Source organism: Sminthopsis crassicaudata, chromosome 3 (assembly GCF_048593235.1).
Source record: "Sminthopsis crassicaudata isolate SCR6 chromosome 3, ASM4859323v1, whole genome shotgun sequence".
NCBI classification, from domain to species: domain Eukaryota; kingdom Metazoa; phylum Chordata; class Mammalia; order Dasyuromorphia; family Dasyuridae; genus Sminthopsis; species Sminthopsis crassicaudata.
Genome location: NC_133619.1, coordinates 352889278 through 352909862, shown reverse-complemented (window position 1 = coordinate 352909862; position 20585 = coordinate 352889278). Strand labels below are relative to the sequence as shown.

General features: G+C 34.6%; 1 protein-coding gene across 3 annotated transcripts in view; it reads left to right on the top strand.

Annotated features, from left to right (window-relative positions):
• Window positions 1-407: 407 nt before the first annotated feature.
• The window catches only part of UGGT1 (UDP-glucose glycoprotein glucosyltransferase 1), a 96406-nt gene continuing 76228 nt past the window's right edge, over window positions 408-20585 (top strand). For 2 of the 3 annotated variants that reach the window (XM_074301700.1, XM_074301699.1), the window contains exons 1-2: window positions 408-609; window positions 12862-12991. In XM_074301700.1, coding sequence (XP_074157801.1) covers window positions 549-609; window positions 12862-12991 — 191 coding nt within the window. In that variant the 5' untranslated portion in view covers window positions 408-548. Of the gene's footprint in view, window positions 610-994; window positions 1016-12861; window positions 12992-20585 lie in introns of those variants that run through there. The other variant, XM_074301702.1, reaches the window with a different exon arrangement.

Genomic DNA, 20585 nt, shown 5'->3' with positions numbered 1-20585 from the left:
GCCTCGCCATGAGGGGTCGGGTAGGCACAGCATTCGAGGCACGGCAGGCTGGTCTCTTCTGTCGCCCTGCCCAAGCTAGAAATCGCCGTGAAATCTCGTAACCTGAGCCGACCCCCCAAAAAAGACTTGGGCAGAGCAAGGAGACCAAGGCCACTCAACCCTCGAGCACTAAAGCCACACGTCCGTGACCAAAACGAGGCGTCTGTAAACTGAGAAAGGGCATGGCTGTTCCCGGAATGACTGTTCCGGGATTGAAGATGGCGGTCGAGCGTCGCTCTGGCAATTGTGGGACCCGCTCTTGCCACTCTATGGCCGGAAGTCTTCCGGACGTGCGGAAGCGGAAGTTTCGGTGGTCGGCGACCCGGGTTGTTTGCTGCTGCCTCAGGCCAGCCTCGGAAAGGAGCCGGTGTCGCTGGACTGGGCAGAGTGGGGCGGGACAGGACGGGAGCGGAGCGGAGCGTGTCAGCTGCTCACTGGAGCGGCAGCCCTAGCTGCTCCCGCCCCCCCGAGCTCCGTCGTTGCGGGCGGAGCGTGAGTCCAGCTCCGGGATGAGCCGGAGGAGAAAAGGCGGCGGCGGCGGTTGTGCCGCAGTTGCGCGCCGGGTGACAGGTACCTGGGAAGGACGAGTGGGAGGCGATGTGCAGGCAGTGGAAGAAGAGGACGAGGCTGGGGGGAAGGGCGCCGGGACTGGGACTAGCGATTTAAACGTCCTGGTTCCTGGCCTCAGTTTATTCTCCCCGTAGAATGGGCGTCTCAGGGAGTGCGTCAAGTGGCGGTTTGATGGGGGAAGAGAAAGAGACTGGTGCGTGCACGTGCTCCCACGACGGCGGGCTGAGGGAGCGAGGGGGTCAGCGGACTCTGCTTGTTGATAACCTTGAGCGTGCACTGACTCCGTGCCTCAGTTTCCCCAGCTCTGAGGGGGAGTTAGTGATAACTTCCTGCCTCGTAGCCAGTTCTGGCAGGAAGGAATGATTTCCATGCAAAGTTCCCAGGAGAAATGTTTTCAGCCACTTAAGTAAGTTGTTAACTGTTAACATGTGTTTAATAGTGCAACTCCTCTTACAGGACATTGATATCCACAATTGAGAGTACAATAAAAGTGCAGAAGTGGGGAAAGCTGGTAGCTAACATTTCTATAGTATTTTAAGATTTGCAAAGCACTTTACCTATGTTGTTGCCGTTGAACTTCATAACAAGCCTGTGAAGTAGGTGCTGTAACCCCCATTTTATAGATTAGTAAACTGAGGCTGAGAGAAGTTAAGTGACTCTTCTGGTGTCACTTAGATAAAATGTCTGAGTTACAGTTTGAATTCAGATTTTCCAGAGTCCAGGCCCTCACTCTTACCCACTTCCCTATGTGATTCTAGAACAAACTACATAAGCAAATGATGTTCCAGAAGTGTGAGGGCTAGATTTGAAAAGATCTTCATCCTTTGGAAATGATGAGTTTCAAATAAAAACTGGGGTTGCATATTGCTTCTTTAATCCTAGGTTGTCGACTAGATAGATGTTGGATAATGAGGTTTCATTTTCATATTGCACTGTCCTGGCAAAAATTCAAGGTTTTCACTGCCGAACAAAGTCATTTCTGTGATCTAGACTTGTTTGTTGACTCAGATATAAGCTTAATAGCGTTTTTTGCATTTTTTTTTTTTTTGCCAAGTTTGGAAGTTAGCATATATTTTCTGCATATTTCAAGTAACATATTATTTCCGTAAGTATTAGACACTGAAGAGATTTTCACTCTGATAACAGTCAGTGGTGCAAGTTTGATCCCAGAATGGCCTTGTAAAAAGTGTCAACTTTTCATAAAGAATTTTTGGAAGCCTCCAGTTGCATTTTGTTGAAATGATTATGTTTCCCATTCTACTTGAGTGTAGTCGTCAGAAGTCAGTTTTACTGATTGATCTGTGGTACTATCAGTACTCAGTCTATTAAACTAAATAGCACTTTATGCAACAATTGAATGTCTTATTTTCAGTTGCCTTTAATACATGCTTGTACAAATGTTATGCATGTATTTTCAATGAAATTGCAATAAATGGTTGTTGCCTATTATTCTGATTCCCCAACAAAACAGGTCTGCTATTTAAATAACACTTTGTTTTAATTTTTATTATCAGAAAAGCAAAATTATGACTTAAGAAATAATCTTATGATAGTGTTCTTTCTCTTCATTTGGCTTCCTTCATTTATATTGAAACTTAGTTAATAAAGTGAATCTAAATTGTATCTCATGATTTGGTATTATTGTTTAAATAAAAGCAATGATAGTTGTAATATTAAATTTTTTTTATATTTTTCAAGGTATTCAAAGCACGCCACGTGATTATTCGTTATATTAAATAGCCGTTTGTAGAACACTGCTCTCCAAAGTCACTTTTGTCTCTGAATTCATAATTATAAATTTAAGGTTCAAAAAAGTGACTGGGCAAATAAAGTGACAAAGCCAAAATTCAAATTCAAAGGTCTTATTCCATCTCTAATGCACTTTACATTCCACCAGGATGAATTTCTATTTTTATTGTATCTCCCAAGATACTCTTTTCATTTTGCAGATGAAAAAAATTGGGTGATAGACCTGTATTCTAGAGAAAATGATCTGTCTAGATATCATATAATTATAATAAATATAATATAATATAATATAATATAATATAATATAATATAATATAATATAATATAATATAATATAATATAATATAATATAATGTAATGTAATGTAATGTAATGTAATGTAATGTAATGTAATGTAATGTAATGTAATATAATGTAATATAATAAATATAATATAATTGCAAAGCACAGCACTGAAACTCTGGGCCTATCTGTCTAGACTCAGAGTTTGTCAGTGCTGTGCTTTGCATTTATTAGGCTATTCCATTCTAGTGTTCTCACTACGGCTATGTCAAGTTGGCAGTTATTGATTGATGAGAAAGCGTTACATTTCTAAAAGTGCACATATTGCCATACACACTTCAAGAACTTTTGAGAACAAACTGCTGAATAGGCTGTTTGGGTTTTTTTGGTCATGCTTTTACATGGACTATTATTATAGTGCAAAGGAAGAATCTCAGGGTACATATAGAATAGATAAAGAATAAATATGTAAATTTATTTTCATATAGTATGGCATAAGTTAAAAACATTAATGCAGTTTTATTCCAAAAAGCTATTCTTTTTGCATTACCCTCATATTTTCCGCTTAACCCCAGCTCCTGTCCTTTCTTGATAGTTTATCCCATTTCCATTCTCCTTCCTACTCCTACTGCACCAAGTTCTAGCTTGAGCTTCCTTTTTAAAAATTTCTTTAGATTATTTGTCTCATTTGACCCATTGACTTCAAGTCATAATTGTCCTTCTCTTAGTTCTTTCTAATCCAAACTTATTTCCTTTGGTTTTTTTTTTTCCAACTATTTTCCTCAATTAGTACAACCTGAACTTCTCTTAATCTTGCTGATTTGAATGGTAGTGGCTATGACTCTCAACTTACTCATTAGTTTGTATTGACTTTTTAAAAATTTGCTTTTATTTTCAGTTCCAAAATCTCTCTCTTTCTCCATACCTTCTCCCAACTATTGAGAATGCAAGAAATATACTTCTTCCTCATACAAAGTCATGCAAAAGCATTTCTGCATTAATTATGCTCTGGAAGAAGAAAAAAAATAAGAAAAAGAGAAAAAAATATGCCTCTTATCTACGCTGAGTCCATCAGTTCTCCATTTGGATGTGGATAGCATTTTCCATCATAAGTCCTTTGGGATTGCTGTGAATCATTGTATTGTTCAGAGTAGCTAATTCTTTTACCAGTTATCTTTACAATATTGCTGTTACTATGTAAGTTCTGATTCTCATTTTGAATCAGTTCATACAAATCTTCTTGGGTTTTTCTGAAATAATCCCCTTCATAATGTCTTAATTCCATCTCATTCATATTCCATAACTTGTTCAGCTATTTTCCAGTAGATGGACATTGCTATAGTTTCCAATTCTTTACCACTACAAAAAGAACTGCTATAAATAATTTCCTTTTTCTTTGATTTCTTGGTTGTATTATACCAACTTTTAAAGATTATGCAACCATATACTTAAACATATTTAACATGGATTGATCTACATGCCATCTAGAGGAGGGGGTGAGGGGGAAGGAAGGGAAAAGTTGGAACAGAAGGTTTTGCAAGGGTCAATGCTGAAAAATTACCCATGCATATATCTTGTAAAAAGTTACAGTTTTTTAAAAAAAGGATTATGTAACCAGGCTTTCATTCCTGGGTTATTGTTTCTTCCCCCTTTTTCTAGATTTAGCCCAAAGTGTTGTACATAGTAAATACTTAGTCCTTTTGAATTGGATCTTCAAGCAAATGGTTATGTAATTATATTATAATCTTTCTGGTTTCATCCAAACTAGTTATTTTTATTTGGGAAACATAAATTTGTCATTTGTTAATGAAATAATTGACTATATAAATTATAAGAACAACAGAATTATGATTGTATCAGTTGATGCAGAAAAAGCTTTTAATAAAATACAATATATATTTCTGCTGAAAACATTAGCATGGACATTTCCTTAACTTGGTAAATATTACCTGTCTAAAATCAAGAGTTATCAAACAGCCACTTTCAAATCTATGGCATCTTCTTTTTCCTGTTGCAAGCACAATTTCCCAATAGAATGTAGAGAATTTCTGGTGCAAAGAAGAATAACCCTTTCTTTGATCTCAGGCTTCCTGTCTCCTGTTGTACCTATCCTTTCAGGGTAAAGGAATTGTGTTCTCCATTTAAAGATGACCATTTTCACACCTAGTCATATCCTTCACATGCCAGTAACTCTGAATTCCTGTAGATCATCATTCAAATCTTATTCCATATTCTCTACAATATGATTTTCTCATTCCTACTCTTCTCAACACTTATATTCCAAAATTTCATCCTTAGACCCAGCCCTTCTACTCTGCCTTTTGGAATGCCTCCATAGGCAACAAACTTCTTTCCTACTAGCTGTTATTGATACTTGGTTTTCCTGATGATATAGTCTCTCTGGCCATCCTTTCCAGAACTGATTGTACTTTCATTCATTCTTCTTTGTCTGTGCAGGAGAATTGGAATATTCCTGCTCCCCATTGCTACTTCCAGGTTCTCCTTCCACTTTCATCATTCAATAATCTCTTTCTTTGAGGTTCACACTATATATTTACCATGTAATCAAAAATGCTGATAGGTGTTATCTATGGACTTCCAGGTGACTCCCTTTCCTTCCTTAACCAGTTCTATCCTCTTCCCAACTCCAACTTTCATACTAGGAGACTTCAGCATACATATTGATTCTTCCTCAAATATCTAAATCACTCAGTCTCTCCATATACTTAGGTCCTACAAGCTAATCTTCTAACTCATCTCTGCTACATATAAAGATGGTCACACCCTCCCTTGATCTTGCAATCACTCAATCCATGTTCAGTTAAATTCCTTATCCTACCATAATCTGTGGATGTTTTCATTTCTCCCTCTGTCTTCCCTACTTTTTCATTCATACTGTGATCTCCAAGTCCCTTGACCACTCTCTCTTAGGCCATCTCTCTTGCACTAGCCACTCTCCTCTTTTCTCCATCTTGACCCTTTAGTGAACTAATTTAGCTCTACACTGTTTTATTTTCTTGTCCCCTAGCCTCCTTATCATATTTCAGATTATATCAAGCTAAGCTTCAGCATTGGATCATTCCAACTGTTTGTTTTCTTGCCTACATACATACTATGAAATAAAAATAAATGAAATCACAAATTGTTCTGACTAGGTCTACTATAAATTTATCTTAAGTGGGTCTTCACTGCTGTTAGGCAAGCCTTCGGTGTCTTCTTTATCAATTTATCAACTTACTGTCCTCAGCAGCTGTTCTAAATTTTTCATAAAACTCATTAAACTCTAGGTGGCTCTCCATTCCTCCACTCCCTTAGCTGTGAATCTTGCATCATGTTTTACAGGAAAAAATTGAGGCCACTCATAATAGCTCCATCGTCTCCTGTTACTTAGATATGCCACAATCTTCTCTTCCATCCCTGTTACAAAGTGTCCTTATTCCTGTCCAAAACTAATCCCTCTTCTCGTTTATGTGATCTCATTTTATCCCATTTCCCCCAATAGATTACTTTCTCTGTCCTCATCAATTTTTCATCTATTTCCTTTTAAAAAATATTTTATTTTTTACAATTATGTGTAAAGACAATTTTTAACATTTATTTTTACTAAAACTTTGAGTTCTAAATATTCTCCCTCCTTCCCTTCCTTTTTCCTCTCCCTAAGATGATAAGCAATTTGACATAGGTTTTACACACACACACACGCCCACCTCTCCTAAACTATTTTCAATCTTTCCCTCTCCATTAGCTCCTTTCCTTCTATTCTTGGGGGGGGGGGAACCTCACTTGATCCTTCTATTTCTATTGTCATCTTTTTTGCCCTTTGTAGCTAAACTTGAAAGGCAGTCAACATTAAGTACATTTTGCTGTGGCTCTTCTCATTTTTTTCTTAGCTCCTTACAATCTGACATTTTTATTCCTCCCCTCCCCCTACAAACTTCTCTCTACAAAGTTATTAATAATTTTCTTTCTTTTTTATTGTCATAAATTTATTTTTAATACACATTACTTTATGAATCATGTTTGGAGAAAAAAATCAGAACAAAAGGGAAAAACCATGGAAGAGAGGAAAAAAAAACAGAAAAAAGAAGTGTACATAGCATATATTGATTTATATTCAGTTTCCTTTGTTCTTTTCTTGTATGCAGATGGCATTTTCTGTCCAAAATCTGTTGGTATTGCTTTGAGTCACTGAGAAGAACCAAGTCTTTCATAGTTGATCATTGCACATTCTTGCTGTTGTTGTGTACAATGTATTCCTGGTTCTGCTTATTTCACTCAGCATCAGTTCATCTAACTCTTTCCAGGCTTTTTTTATAATTAGCTTGTTCATCATTTTTTATAGAACAATAATATTCTATTACCTTCATGTATCAAAACTTGTTGAGCCATTCCCCAATTATGGGCATCCACTCTTTGCTACCACAGAAAGAGTTGCTACCAAAATTTTTGCACATGTGGGTCCTTTCCTTTCCTTTATGATTTCCTTGGGATACAGAGCCAGTAATGGCACTGCTGGGTCTAAGGGAATGTACAGTGTTATAGCCATTTGAGCATAGTTCCAGATTGCTCTCCAGAATGGTTGGATCATTTTACTACTCCATCAACAATACATTAGTATCCCAGTTTTCCCACATTCCCTCCAACATTCATCACTGTCTTTTCCTGTCATTTTAGCACAAATGATTTTCTAATTGCCAAATCCAGTGACTTTTTTTCAATCCTCATTCTCCTTGACCTTACGTTAAAAAAAAAAATTATTATTATTATAGCTTTTTATTTAGGAATAGGAATCTCAGAGGTTTTTCCTGGGCTTTCTTCACTTCTGCCCCTGTATTCACTTTTAATCTCATCAGCTCCCTTGAACTTAATTATTATCTTTGTGCTAATGATTCTCAAATCTGTTCTTCCTGCCTCAATCTCTCTGATGACTTGCCATTTCTTTCAGCCTTCTCCCTAACCTTGTCATGTTCAATCTGTTGCCAAAGTCTGTCAATTTTACCTTTCCAACATCTCTCAGATATGTCCCTTTCTTTCCTTTGATACTGTCATCACTCTAGTAATCTGCCTAACCTAGGGGTCTCCTCATTCCACTTCATCCTCCATTCAGCCCCTAAAGTGATTTCCCCCCCAAAAAAAAAGAAAAAAAAAAAAGCCTGACCTTATGAGTCCCCCCCACTCCAATGGCTTCCTGTTGACTTCAAAGGCAAATTTATAATGCTCTGTTTGGCATTTAAAACCCTTTATAAGTTTTTTTTTTTAAGACTTTTTTTTTTCTTTTGCTAAGGCAAATGGGGTTAAGTGACTTGCCCAAGGTCACACAGCTAAGCAGCATTAAGTACCCGAGACCAAATTTGAACTCTGGTCCTCCAGCTTAAAGGCTAGTGTTTTCTCTACTGTACCACCTCATTACCCCTATAACTTTTCTATTTTTTAAAATTATAGCTTTTTATTTACAAGATATATGCATAGGTAATTTTTCAGCATTGATAATTGCAAAACCTTTTGTTCCAACTTTTCCCCTCCTTCTCCCCACCTGTTCCCCCAGATGGCAGGTTGACCAATACATGATAAATATGTTAAAGTATAAGTTAAATACAATATATGTATACATGTCCAAGCAGTTATTTTGCTGTACAGAAAGAATCAGACTTTGAAATAATGTACAGTTAGGCTGTGAAGGAAATAAAAAATTCAGGCAGACAAAAATAGAGGGATTGGGAACTCTATGTAGTGGTTCATAGTCATCTCCTAAGAGTTCTTTTGCTGGGTGTAGCTGGTTCAGTTCATTACTGCTCTATTGGAACTGATTTGGTTCATTTCATTGTTGAAGAGGGCCACTTCCATCAGAATTGATCATCATGAGTATTGTTGTTGAAGTATATAATGATCTTCTGGTTCTATTCATTTCACTTAGCATCAATTCATGTAAGTCTCTCCAGATCTTCTGAAATCCACTCAGTTTCCAGTTTCTGGCCACTATAAAGAGGACTGCCAAAAACATTCTTGCACATACAGGTCTCTTTTCCTTCTTTAAAATCTCTTTGGATATAAGCCTAGTAGTAACACTGCTGGATCAAAGGGTATGTACAGTTTGATAACTTTTTGAGCATAGTTCCAGAATGGCTGGATGTGTTCACACTTCCACCAACAATGTATCAGTGCCCCAGTTTTCCCACATCCCCTCCAACATTCTGCATTATCTTTCCCTGTCATTCTAGCCAATCTGACAGGTGTGTAATGATATTTCAGAGTTGTCTTAATTTGCATTTCTCTGATTAATAATGACTTGGAGCATTTTTTCATATGGCTAGAAATAGTTTCAATTTCTTTGAGAATTGTCTGTTCATATCCTTTGACCATTTATCAATTGGAGAATGGCTTGATTTCTTGTAAATTCTCTATATAGTTTGGAAATGAAGCCTTTATCAGAACCTTTGACTGTAAAAAAAAACCCTTCGTAACTTAAAACCTTCTCCACTCTTTCACCTTTCCAGTCTTCTTACACTTTACTTCTCAACACTGACTCATCAATCTATTGACATGGGTCTCCTGGGTATTCAACAAAGAAAACACTCCATCTCTCATCTCTGGGCATTCTCTCTGATTGTTTCCCATGTCTAGAATGCTGTCTCTCTTCTGTTCCAATTGCTGATCTCCCTAGTTTCCTTTAAGACCTAACTAAAAATCTTATCTTCTACAGGAGACCTTTCCCTACTTCTCTTAATTCCATTGTTTTTCATTTTAAAATTATTTCCTATTTATCCTGTACATAGCTTTTTTGTTCAGTCATTTCACTTGTGTTAAACTTTTTGGGATTTTCTTGGCAAAGATACTGGATATCTTTTCCAGTTCATTTTACAGCTTTGGAAACTGATGCAAACAGGATTAAGTGACTTATCTGAGGTCACAGTTTCTGAGACAATATTTGGACTCAGATTCTTCCTGACTTCAGGTTTAGTGCTCTATCCCTAAATGCCTCAAATAGCTTACTTTGTATATATTTATTTGCATAACGACTCCTCTATTATATTGTAAGATTCTTGAAAACAGAAATAACCTTTTGCCTCTTTTTGTATCCTCAGTACTTAGCACAGTACCTGGCACACAGTAGATGCTTAATAAATATTTATTGAATTGGCTTGAATGTGTAACAGGGCCAAAATAGAGGTCAGGAGTATAAGATTTGAGGTAAGGCAGGTATGTTTTTTATTATTGCTTTTTTTACATAGTGCTAGTAATGCTAGCCATAGCAGGGCAGGAAAATTTGAGAGAATTAGCATAGGTGGTGAAAAAATGAAATTATCACTTTTTTTTGCAGATAATATGATAGTATACTTTGGGAATTTTAGAGTCAACTAAATTTTATTGAAACAATAACTTTAGCAGAATTACAGAATATAACTTACAGAAACAAATGTACCTAGTAACCTAATATTTAATAAACCAGAAGACCCCCCCAACTACAAAGGTAAGGATTCATTATTTGATAAAATCTGGGAAAGCAGGATTGTAGTGTGGCAGAAATTAGATTTAGATTAGCATTCCTTACCTTATACCAAGATAAACTTAAACAGGATAAATTATGATTTAGGTATTGCTTTTAAATTCATAGTAACATTTGGAAAGTTTTAATTTTAATTTCTTGTTATCTCTTAGAAGATATCAGTGGAAAAATATACTTTGGAGGAAAAATGTATTCTATAAATCAAGTAAAATGGATAAAGTATTTTACTCAATTTATTCTATAGATCAAGTAAAATAGGAAGTATTTTATTTAAACAGTTTTTTTTTTTTGTACTGCTGTATCATTCTTTCACTTCTCATGGGTTTTGTTTTCAAATATCTAGTTCTGTCAATGCTATCCTTTTTCAGTTTCATTTGTATATCTCCCCCCATCTATTCTGTCAGTACCAGCGATTTCTAGCCCAGATTTTTCAGCATCTCAAAATAACTTCAGCCATTTCGAAGGGTGTTATGAAAGAAAGAATAGAAAGAAAAAATAATGAAACAATTTTGCCATTCACCGTTTAAAAAAAAAAATTGGAATGATGAATGCTAAAAAAGTAAAATATTAAACTTTTAATGAAAATATAATTAATTTTGAATTTATTGCATTATGGTATTAAAATTTTCATTTACGTATCCTCCTTTTTGTAGAATGTGTTTTTGGTTTTGTAGAATTTAGTTTTTTAACAAATGAATATTAGATGGATGTCACTTGAAGTAGGATATTAACACAAATATAACCTTAAGAGAGTGAGACCATAACCCATGTTTTTCTTATGTCATGTCATTTATATGTATAAAAATTTAGGTATGTATTCCATAGTCAAGAAAGAATGCCATAATTCTCATATATAGTCATGACTATTTACTATTTTTCCTTCAAATTTTTGTCATTGGGTAAATTATTTTATGACCATGAAGATAGGCAGTATATGGAAAACATTAAGGTTCTGTTAGGAAACTCTACTAAGAATTAATATGTTGAATATATAATTTAGATTAGCAACTCTAACTTTATACCAGGATAAGCTTCAAAAGGACAAATTACGACCTAGCTATTGCTTTTAAATTCATAGTAACATTTGGAAAGTATAAATTTTTACATGATGAATACTCTTCAGAAAGTGAAAAATTACAATAAGAATAATCTAGGGATATTACCTTAAAATTTGTATGTTTTCTACAAGGATGCCATTATAATGAAACCTACCTGAAATTCAGTCTGTTTTCCAATCCACTGTCATTTATCATATAAGAAATATATAATATCATTGTATAATATTTCTTTTGCAAATAAATTAACTAATGTTTGTCTCTTGATTTATTTTAGTTGTAAAATGAGATGATTGAATTAGATGGCTATTAATAACTCTTCTGTCGCTAAAATTTACCTCATTTATTCTACCATCATAGACCTATTCATTGAAGTTTTTGTCTGTCTCAGCCTTGTTTATCTATAGTCAACAAAATTTAAATAGTGGATAAGATGGCCTGATTTCTTTGTGCTTCTGATAATCCTTTCATATTTACATAATTCCAATATCATAGTATTGAGATTAAGTGATGTTTAGCAGGAAAAAAAATACTTTTGTTAATGACTATAGAATATAAATGAAAACAGTAGCAAAAAACCTTCTTATGGGTTTCCTTGCCTCAAGTCTCACCTTTTTCCTCCACCTAATTGCCAAAGTGATCTTCCTTAAGTAGGTTTGACCTGTCACTTTACCTTTTCCCTCAACCTCAGTAAATTCTAGTGGCTTCTTATTACTTCCAAATATAATCCTCTGGATTTTAAAGCCCTTAAATTCAATTTAATACATTTTTTATTAAGTGCCTACTATGTGCTAGGCATAAAGGATATTACATTATAATGGGAAAAGAACACACACAAAAGAAAGCTGAAAAGGGGAAGGAAGGGGAGAGAGGGCCATCAGCTTGGGTATAATGTTCCTGAAATCAAATAGTGTTATTGATAGAAAAATGAAAAGTTGACTGGAAAGTTCTGAAAACAGAGCCATGTATAAAAAGAAGGCTTTGGAATGAGTTAATTGTTCCATCTTCCAGTCCCCCAGTATGTGAAGGGAGGTAGCTGAAGGAACTGAAAAAAATGAGGAGTATCAAAATTGAGCTTTTTAGTATAGCAATGACATTTCTGTTGATCAACATTTCCTAGCTGAGGCATGATGATAGTTGCTGTGGAAAATGGGAGAAGTTCTGAAAGATAAGTTTGTCCCATCCTACTTTTCTTATACTTTACTCCCTTTCCCTCTACCACCATATTCTTTGATATAGAATATTCTTTTGATATAGAATAGGGAATGAGGAAGTTATGTTAGGAAATGACTTATTTTAAAAGTTATTAATTAAGAAAGCCACATAAGAAATATTTTAGGTTTCATTTGTTAACCATCTTATATATATATATTAAACATTATACTATATTGTGTCATCTTTTTTGCCCTCATTTTTGTTACTTTTTCCTTCTTAAAAGATTTAACATTCAGAATATATCATTTTAAGGGGCAGCTAGGTAGCGAAATGATAGAGCACCAGCCTTGAATTCAGGAGGACCTGAGTTCAAATCTGGTCTCAGACACAACACTTCTTAGCTGTGTGACCCTGGGCAAATCACTTAACCCCAGCCTCAGGGGGGGAAAAACCAGAATATATCATTTAAAAATGAAATCTGATGTTTTGTTTTATTTTTTCACTTAGGGGTTAACTCCAAAATGGAAGTTCTGATTGCACTGTGCCTGTTTTTCTCCTTGGTAAAGGCAGATTCTAAAGCAATTACGACATCTCTTACTACAAAATGGTTTTCTACTCCATTATTAATAGAAACAAGGTAAGAAGCATGATTAGTTCTTTGACATGTTTGAATTAAACAAAAAATAAATTTGACAATGGATATACATTATACTCTTCTGGAATTATCATCAGAAGCATTTATTAAGTACCTTCTCAGTGTGGAGCCATGCTATGTGCTATACAAGGAAATTAGTTACTGCCATGTGAAAAAGTATTATAGTGACATAGTAGAGATATTAATAAAATATATTAAATAAAAGTATTAACAAAAGTTTAGAAAGAATTATATGCCAGTGACTCCTATTTCTGAGAAAATAGTTGATTGATAAATGAGATTTGGAAAGATAGACAAGGATATTGCAACATAAAAGATTTAGAAGTTATAATAAAGGAAAATTGAGTGAATTTAGTTAATTCCCATTTTTTGAATTATGTTTAATTCCAGTGCTTCCTGGGTCCCTTCTCTCTGCTCTCTGTCTGTTTAGTATTGAGCAATATTCTTAAATTTTACAGAGAACCCTTTTTTGGTGGGAGTGAGATAAGTGAGTGAAAGAGAAGTGTAGGCATATTTCCACTTGAGGGAGACCCTGTGTGGTAGAGGGAAGATTATGAATTGTAAATGTTGTAGTCACTTTATTTTACTGAAACTTAAGCACTAATTGGCTTTTTTTCAGAAGTCCCTCAGATTTGCTGTGTGATTCCAAGACAGTCACTTAATTATCTTGTTCCTCACCCTTTTCAAGTATAATATTAAAAAAAATACTCATTTTCTATATGTTATAGAGATTCTATGACATTTTTTTCTTTCGGTAAGGCAATCAGAGTTAATTAACTTGTTCAGGATTACATGGCTAGTAAGTGTCAAGTGTCTGAGGTCAGATTTAAACTCAGGTTCTCCCAACTCCATAATAGGTACTCAATCTGCTAAGCCATGTAGCTGTCCCTGATTTGATTATAATACAGTGAAACATGTCATTTATATGAGAATTTATGCTATAGATAACAATCCATCCATGCCATTCTTGGTCATGCCTCCTGTAAATAAATCATCCAGATTTTGGACCAAATATACTGGAGATTTTCTTCCAAGTTTTTTAGTATTTGATGGTAGACAGTTCCTCCAGCAATCCTTTAGCTTTTGTGAGACAAAGGTCTCCTATTTGTTCAATAATTAAACTAATATTTATATTGAGTCTAACAGATGGTGTAATATTTTTCTTAGCAGCCCTCTACCTTATCTCCCAACACTTTTTACTTCCTTTCTCACTCTTCTGCCAGTGTCACTGAAGAAGCTAAATGAAGTTTTGTATCAAATAACTTTTATTTAATTTTTGTTTCATGAATTGGAAATGAACTAATCACATCCCTACTACTTCCTGGTGACTGACCTTACCATACTTAGCCAGGTCTTCGGACAACAAGCATAGTGTTTCTCAGACACAATTGGGTAGAATCTGCCAGAAATTATATTTCATTGGTATAGCCTTCAAGAAATTAAGGCCACTTCCATGCCTTGATGATGCAGAAGGAAAATACCCATATGTAGTGTTATGATAGTGATGAAAGAAATAATGGCTAAAATATTTAGAGAGCTTTGAGTCCTTCAAAAACAGGTGTATTAGATGTAAAAGTTCTTATAAATATTTTCTAAATAGTGACCTATGAGATTTTGCTGTTCTATGACATGTGAATAAAGTTTTTTGTGAGCAAATTTTGATGCTGATATTTTCCCATCTAATAAAATAGTTATTGTGAAATTGCTTATGTGTTAAAAGTACTTGGTATAATTTTTTATTACAAAAAAGGTTAATTTCCTTTATTTTATTTTAAAGTTTTCTCATCATCCTTTAATCCATGGCATATTATAACCCTCAAGTTCACCAGACCAACATTTTTATCTTCTGTCAGTAAAATTATATAGGCAGAGAGTATTCTTTGGACAAATTAGTTATAAAGTTAAATCTTTATTTCATTACTCATATTTTGACTGATTGTAGCCTCCAAACACTAAAATAATCTTGTTAGCCATATTTTCTTTTTTTTTTCTTTCTTTCTTTTTTTTTTTTTTTTAATATTTTAATAGTTTTTATTTACCAGATATATGCATGGGTAATTTTACAACATTGACAATTGCCAAACCTTTTGTTCTAATTTCCCCCCTCCCCCCCATGGCAGATTGACCAATACATGTTAAATATGTTAGAGTATAAATTAAATACAATATATTTATACATATACAAACAGCTGTTTTGCTGTACAAAAAGAATCAGACTTTGAAATAATATACAATTAGCCTGTGAAGGAAATCAAAAGTGCAGGTGGACAAAATTAGAGGGATTGGGAATTCTATGTAGTTTGTATAATCATCTCCTAGAGTTCTTTTGCTGAGTGTAGCTGGTTCAGTTCATTACTGCTCTATTGGAATTGATTTGGTTCATCTCATTTTTGAAAATGGCCACATCCATCAGAATTGATCATCATATAGTAGTATTGTTGAAGTATATAATGATCTTCTGGTCCTGTTCATTTCACTCAGCATCAGTTCATGTAAGTTTCTCCAGGCCTTTCTGAAATCATCCTGTTGGTCATTTTTACAGAACAATAATATTCCATAATATTCATATACCACAATTTATTCAGCCAATTCCCCAATTGATGGGCATCCACATAGTTTACAGTTTCTGGCCACCACAAAGAGGGCTGCCATAAACATTCTTGCACATACAGACAGGTCCCTTTCCCTTCTTTAAGATCTCTTTGGTGTAGTGGTATCTCAGAGTTGTCTTAATTAATTTGCATTTCTCTGATCAGTAGTGATTTGGAACGCTCTTTCATATGAGTGGATATAATTTCAATTTCATCATCTGAGAATTGTCTGTTCATATCCTTTGACCATTTATCAATTGGAGAATGGTTTGATTTCTTATAAATTAGGGTCAGTTCTCTATATATTTTAGAAATGAGACCTTTATCTGAACCTTTGACTGTAAAAATGTTTTCCTAGTTTTGGGATACAAACCCAATAGCAATACTTCTGGGTCAAGGAGTATACACAGTTTGATAACTCCAAATTGCTCTCCAGAATGGCTGGATGTGTTCACAGTTCCACCAACAATCTATCAGTGTCCTTATTTTCCCATATCCCCTCCAACATTCTGCATTACCTTTCCCTGTCATTCTAGACAATCTGACAGGTGTGTAGTGGTATCTCAGAGTTGTCTTAATTTTCATATGACTAGAAAGTTTCAATTTCTTCATCCAAGAATTGTCTGTTCATATTCTTTGACCATTTATCAATTGGAGATTGGGTTGATTTCTTATAAATTAGGGTCAGTTCTCTATATATTTTGGAAATGAGACCTTTATCTGAACCTTTGACTGTAAAAATGTTTTCCCAGTTTATTGTTTCCCTTCTAATCTTAACTACATTAGTTTTGTTTGTACAAAAGCTTTTCAATTTGATATAATCAAAATTTTCTACTTTGTGATCAGTAATGATCTCTAGTTCTTCTTTGGACATAAATTCATTGCTCTTCCACAAGTCTGAGAGGTAAACTATCCTATGTTTCTCTCATTTATTTATAATCTCATTCTTTATTCCTAGGTCATGAACCCATTTTGACCTGACCTTGGTGTACAGTGCTAAGTGTTGGTCAGTGCCTAGTTTCTGCCATATTAATTTCCAATTTTCCCAGCAATTTTTGTCAAACATTGAGTTCTTATCCCAAAGTGTGAGATCGTTGGGTTTGTCAAACACTAGATTATTAAAGTTATTGATTATTTTGTCCTTTGGACCTAACTTATTCCACTGATCAACTAGTCTATTTCTTCGCCAATACCAAATGGTTTTGGTAACCGCTGCTTTAGAATATAATTTTAGATGTGGTACAGCTAGGCCACCTTCATTTGATTTTTTTTTTTTTTTTTCATTAATTCCGTTGAAATTCTTGACGTTTTGTTTTTCCATATGAACTTTGTTGTTATTTTTTCTAGGTCATTAAAATAGTTTTTTGGGAGTCTGATTGGTATAGCGTTAGCCATATTTTCTAAGAAACTTTCGAAAAAAGAATTTATTTATAAAATATATTCCTGAGTGAGATATTTTTGCTTCCAAAGTAAAATTAGATTTTTGATTTTTTTTTTGAAATGCTTTAACATAAATGTTAAAAGAATTTAAGCTGCTGACTAGCTCCAAACTTCTTGGCATACACTGTTCATACACTTTGCCCAGCCTGGTCAGAAATTTTTTCTTATTTTCATGTTATCATGATTCTTGTTATTTTGATCTAATTACTTAAAGTTATTAAGAAGGGATTATGTTGTGATTGTCATTCTTGGTACTTTTATTTATTAGGTGTTTCCAATTTCTAGAAATCTGTATTTTCTTCTTTCCCCATCACAAATATTCTTTATGCTTTTTTCTCTTTTCACAGTGATTTCTCCAATTTTCTTTTCTTTTTGGCCTCTCCTATTCCAAAGTACTTCACCCACTTTTTAAAAAAATTTATTTTGTGATAGCTTTTTATTTACAAAACATATGCATGGTTAATCATTCAACATTGACACTTACAAAACCATCTGTTCCAAATTTTACCCTTCTTCCTCCTCCCTTAGATGACAGGTAGTCCAATATATGTTAAATATGTTAAAATATATGTTAAATCCAGTGTGTGTGTGCGTGTGTGTGTGTGTGTGTGCGTGTGTAACAGAAAGAATAAAAATGCTATGTTGTGGTCCACACTCAGTTCCCATAGTCTTCTCTCTGGGTGTAGATGTCTCTCTTCATTACTGAACAATTGGAACTGATTTGGATCCTCTCATTGTTGAAGAGAGCCATGTCCATCAGAATTGATCATCATATAAAGGCCACATTTCCAAAATATATAGAGAATTGACTCTTAATTTATAAGAAATCAAGCCATTCTCCAATTGATAGTCAAAGAATATGAACAGACAGTTCTCAGACGAAGAAATTGAAACTATTTCCACTCATATGAAAGAGTGTTCCAAATCACTATTGATCAGAGAAATGCAAATTAAGACAACTCTGAGATACCACTACACACCTGTCAGATTGGCTAAGATGACAGGAAAAAATAATGGCGAATGTTGGAGAGGCTGTGGGAAAACTGGGACACTGATACATTGTTGGTGGAGTTGTGAAAGAATCCAACCATTCTGGAGAGCAACCTGGAATTATCCCCCAAAAGTTATGAAACTGATCCAGCAGTGCTACTACTGGGCTTATATCCTAAAGAAATACTAAAGAAGGGAAAGGGACCTGTGTGTGCCAAAATGTTTGTGGCTGTCCTTTTTGTAGTGGCTAGAAACTGGAAAATGAATCAATGCCCATCAATTGGAGAATGGTTGGGTAAATTGTGGTATGTGAATGTTATGGAATATTATTGTTCTGTAAGAAATGACCAGCAGGATGAATATAGAGAAGCTTGGAGAGATTTACCTGAACTGATGCTGTGAAATGAGCAGCTCCAGGAGATCATTATTCACTTCAACAATTCTGTATGAGGATGTATTCTGATGGAAATGGATATCTTCAACAAAGAGAAGATCTAATTCAGTTCCAATTGATCAATGAAGGACAGAATCAGTTACACCAAGAAAAGGAACACTGGGAAATGAGTGTAAACTGTTTGCGTTTTAATTTTTCTTCCCAGGTTGTTTTTACCTTCTGAATCTAATTCCTCCTGTGTAACAAGAGAACTGTTCGGTCCTATACACATAGATTGTATCTAGGATATATTATAATATATTTAACATGTATAAGACTGCTTGCCATCTAGGGTAGGGAATGGAGGGATGGAAGGGAAAAATCGGAACAGAATTGAGTGCAAGCGATAATGTTGTAAAAAATTACCCAAGCATATGTTCTGTCAATAAAAAGCTATAATAATTTTAAAAAAAGAATTGATCATTATATATCCTTGTTGTCTTGTTCAATGATCTCCTGGTTCTGCTCATTTCACTTAGCATCAATTCATGTAAGTCTCTCCAGGCCTCTCTGAAATCATCCTGTTGGTCATTTCTTATAATAATATTCCATAACATTTATATACCATAATTTATTCAGCCATTCTCCAATTGATGGGTATCCATTCAGTTTCCAGTTTCTAGCCGCTACAAAAAAGACTGCCACAAACATTTTTGCACATAAAGTCCCTTTCCCTTCTTTAAGATCTCTTTGGGATATAAGTCTAGTAGTAACATTGGTGGGTCAAAGGGTATGCACAGTTTGATAACTTTTTGCATAGTTCCAAATTGTTCTCCAGAATGGTTGGATCTGTTCATAGTTCTACCAACAATGTATCAGTGTCCCAGTTTTCCCACATCCCTTCCAATATTTAGTCATTATCTTTTCCTGTCATCTTAGTCTGTCTGACAGGTGTGTAGTGATATCTCAGAGTTGTCTTAATTGGCATTTCTTTGCTCAGTAGCAATTTGGAGTACCTTTTCATGTGGCTACAAATAGTTTCAATTTCTTCATTTGAAAAGTGTCTGTTCATATCCTTTGACCATTTATCAGTTGGAGAATGGCTTGAACTATTATAAAATTATAAATTTGAATCAATTTTCTATATATTTTAGAAATGAGGCCACTACAAAAATGGATGTCAAACTTTTCCCAGTTTATTACTTCCCTTATAATCTTGTCTGCATTAGTTTTTGTTTGTACAAAAACTTTTTAACTTAGTGTAATTAAAATTATCTATTTTGTGATCAATAATGGTCTCCAGTTCTTCTTTGGCCACAAATTCCTTCTCCCTACATAAATCTGAGAGGTAAACTATCCTATGTTCTAATTTATTTATAATATTATTCTTTATGTCTAGATCATAAACCCATTTTGACCTTATCTTGGTCTACGGTGTTAGGTGTACTTTCTGCCATACTAGTTTCCAGCTTTCCCAGCAGTTTCTGTCAGAAAGTGAATTCTTATCCCCAAAGCTGGGGCCTTTAGATTTATCAAACACTAGATTGCTATAGCATTGACTTTTGTTCTGTGAACCTAACCTATTTCACTGATCAGCGTCTCTGTTTGTTAGCCAATACCAAATGGTTTTGATAACCACTGCTTTATAATATGGTTTTAAATCTGGTACAGCTAGGCCACCTTCATTTGATTTTTTTTTTTTTTTCATGAATTCCTTTGAAATTCTTGGCATTTTGTTCTTCCAGGTGAATATTATTGTTATTTTTTCTAGATCAGTAAAATAGTTTCTTGGGGGTTTGATTGGTATAGCATTAAATAAGTAAATTAGTTTAGGTAGTATTGTCATCTTTATTATATTCGCTCGACCTATCCAAGAGCCCTTGATATTTTCCCAGTTGTTTAGATCTGACTTTATTTGTGTGGAAAGTGTTTTGTAGTTTTGCTCATATAGTTCCTGACTTTCCAATGGCAGATAGATTCCCAAATATTTTATACTATCGACAGTTATTTTAAACGGGATTTCTCTTTGTAACTCTTGCTGTTGTATTTTGTTAGTGATGCATAAAAATGCTGATTTATGTGGATTTATTTTGTATTCTGCAACTTTGCTAAAGTTGTGGGTTATTTCTAATAGCTTTTTAGTTGATTCTTTGAGATTCTCTAAGTAAACCATATCCTCTGC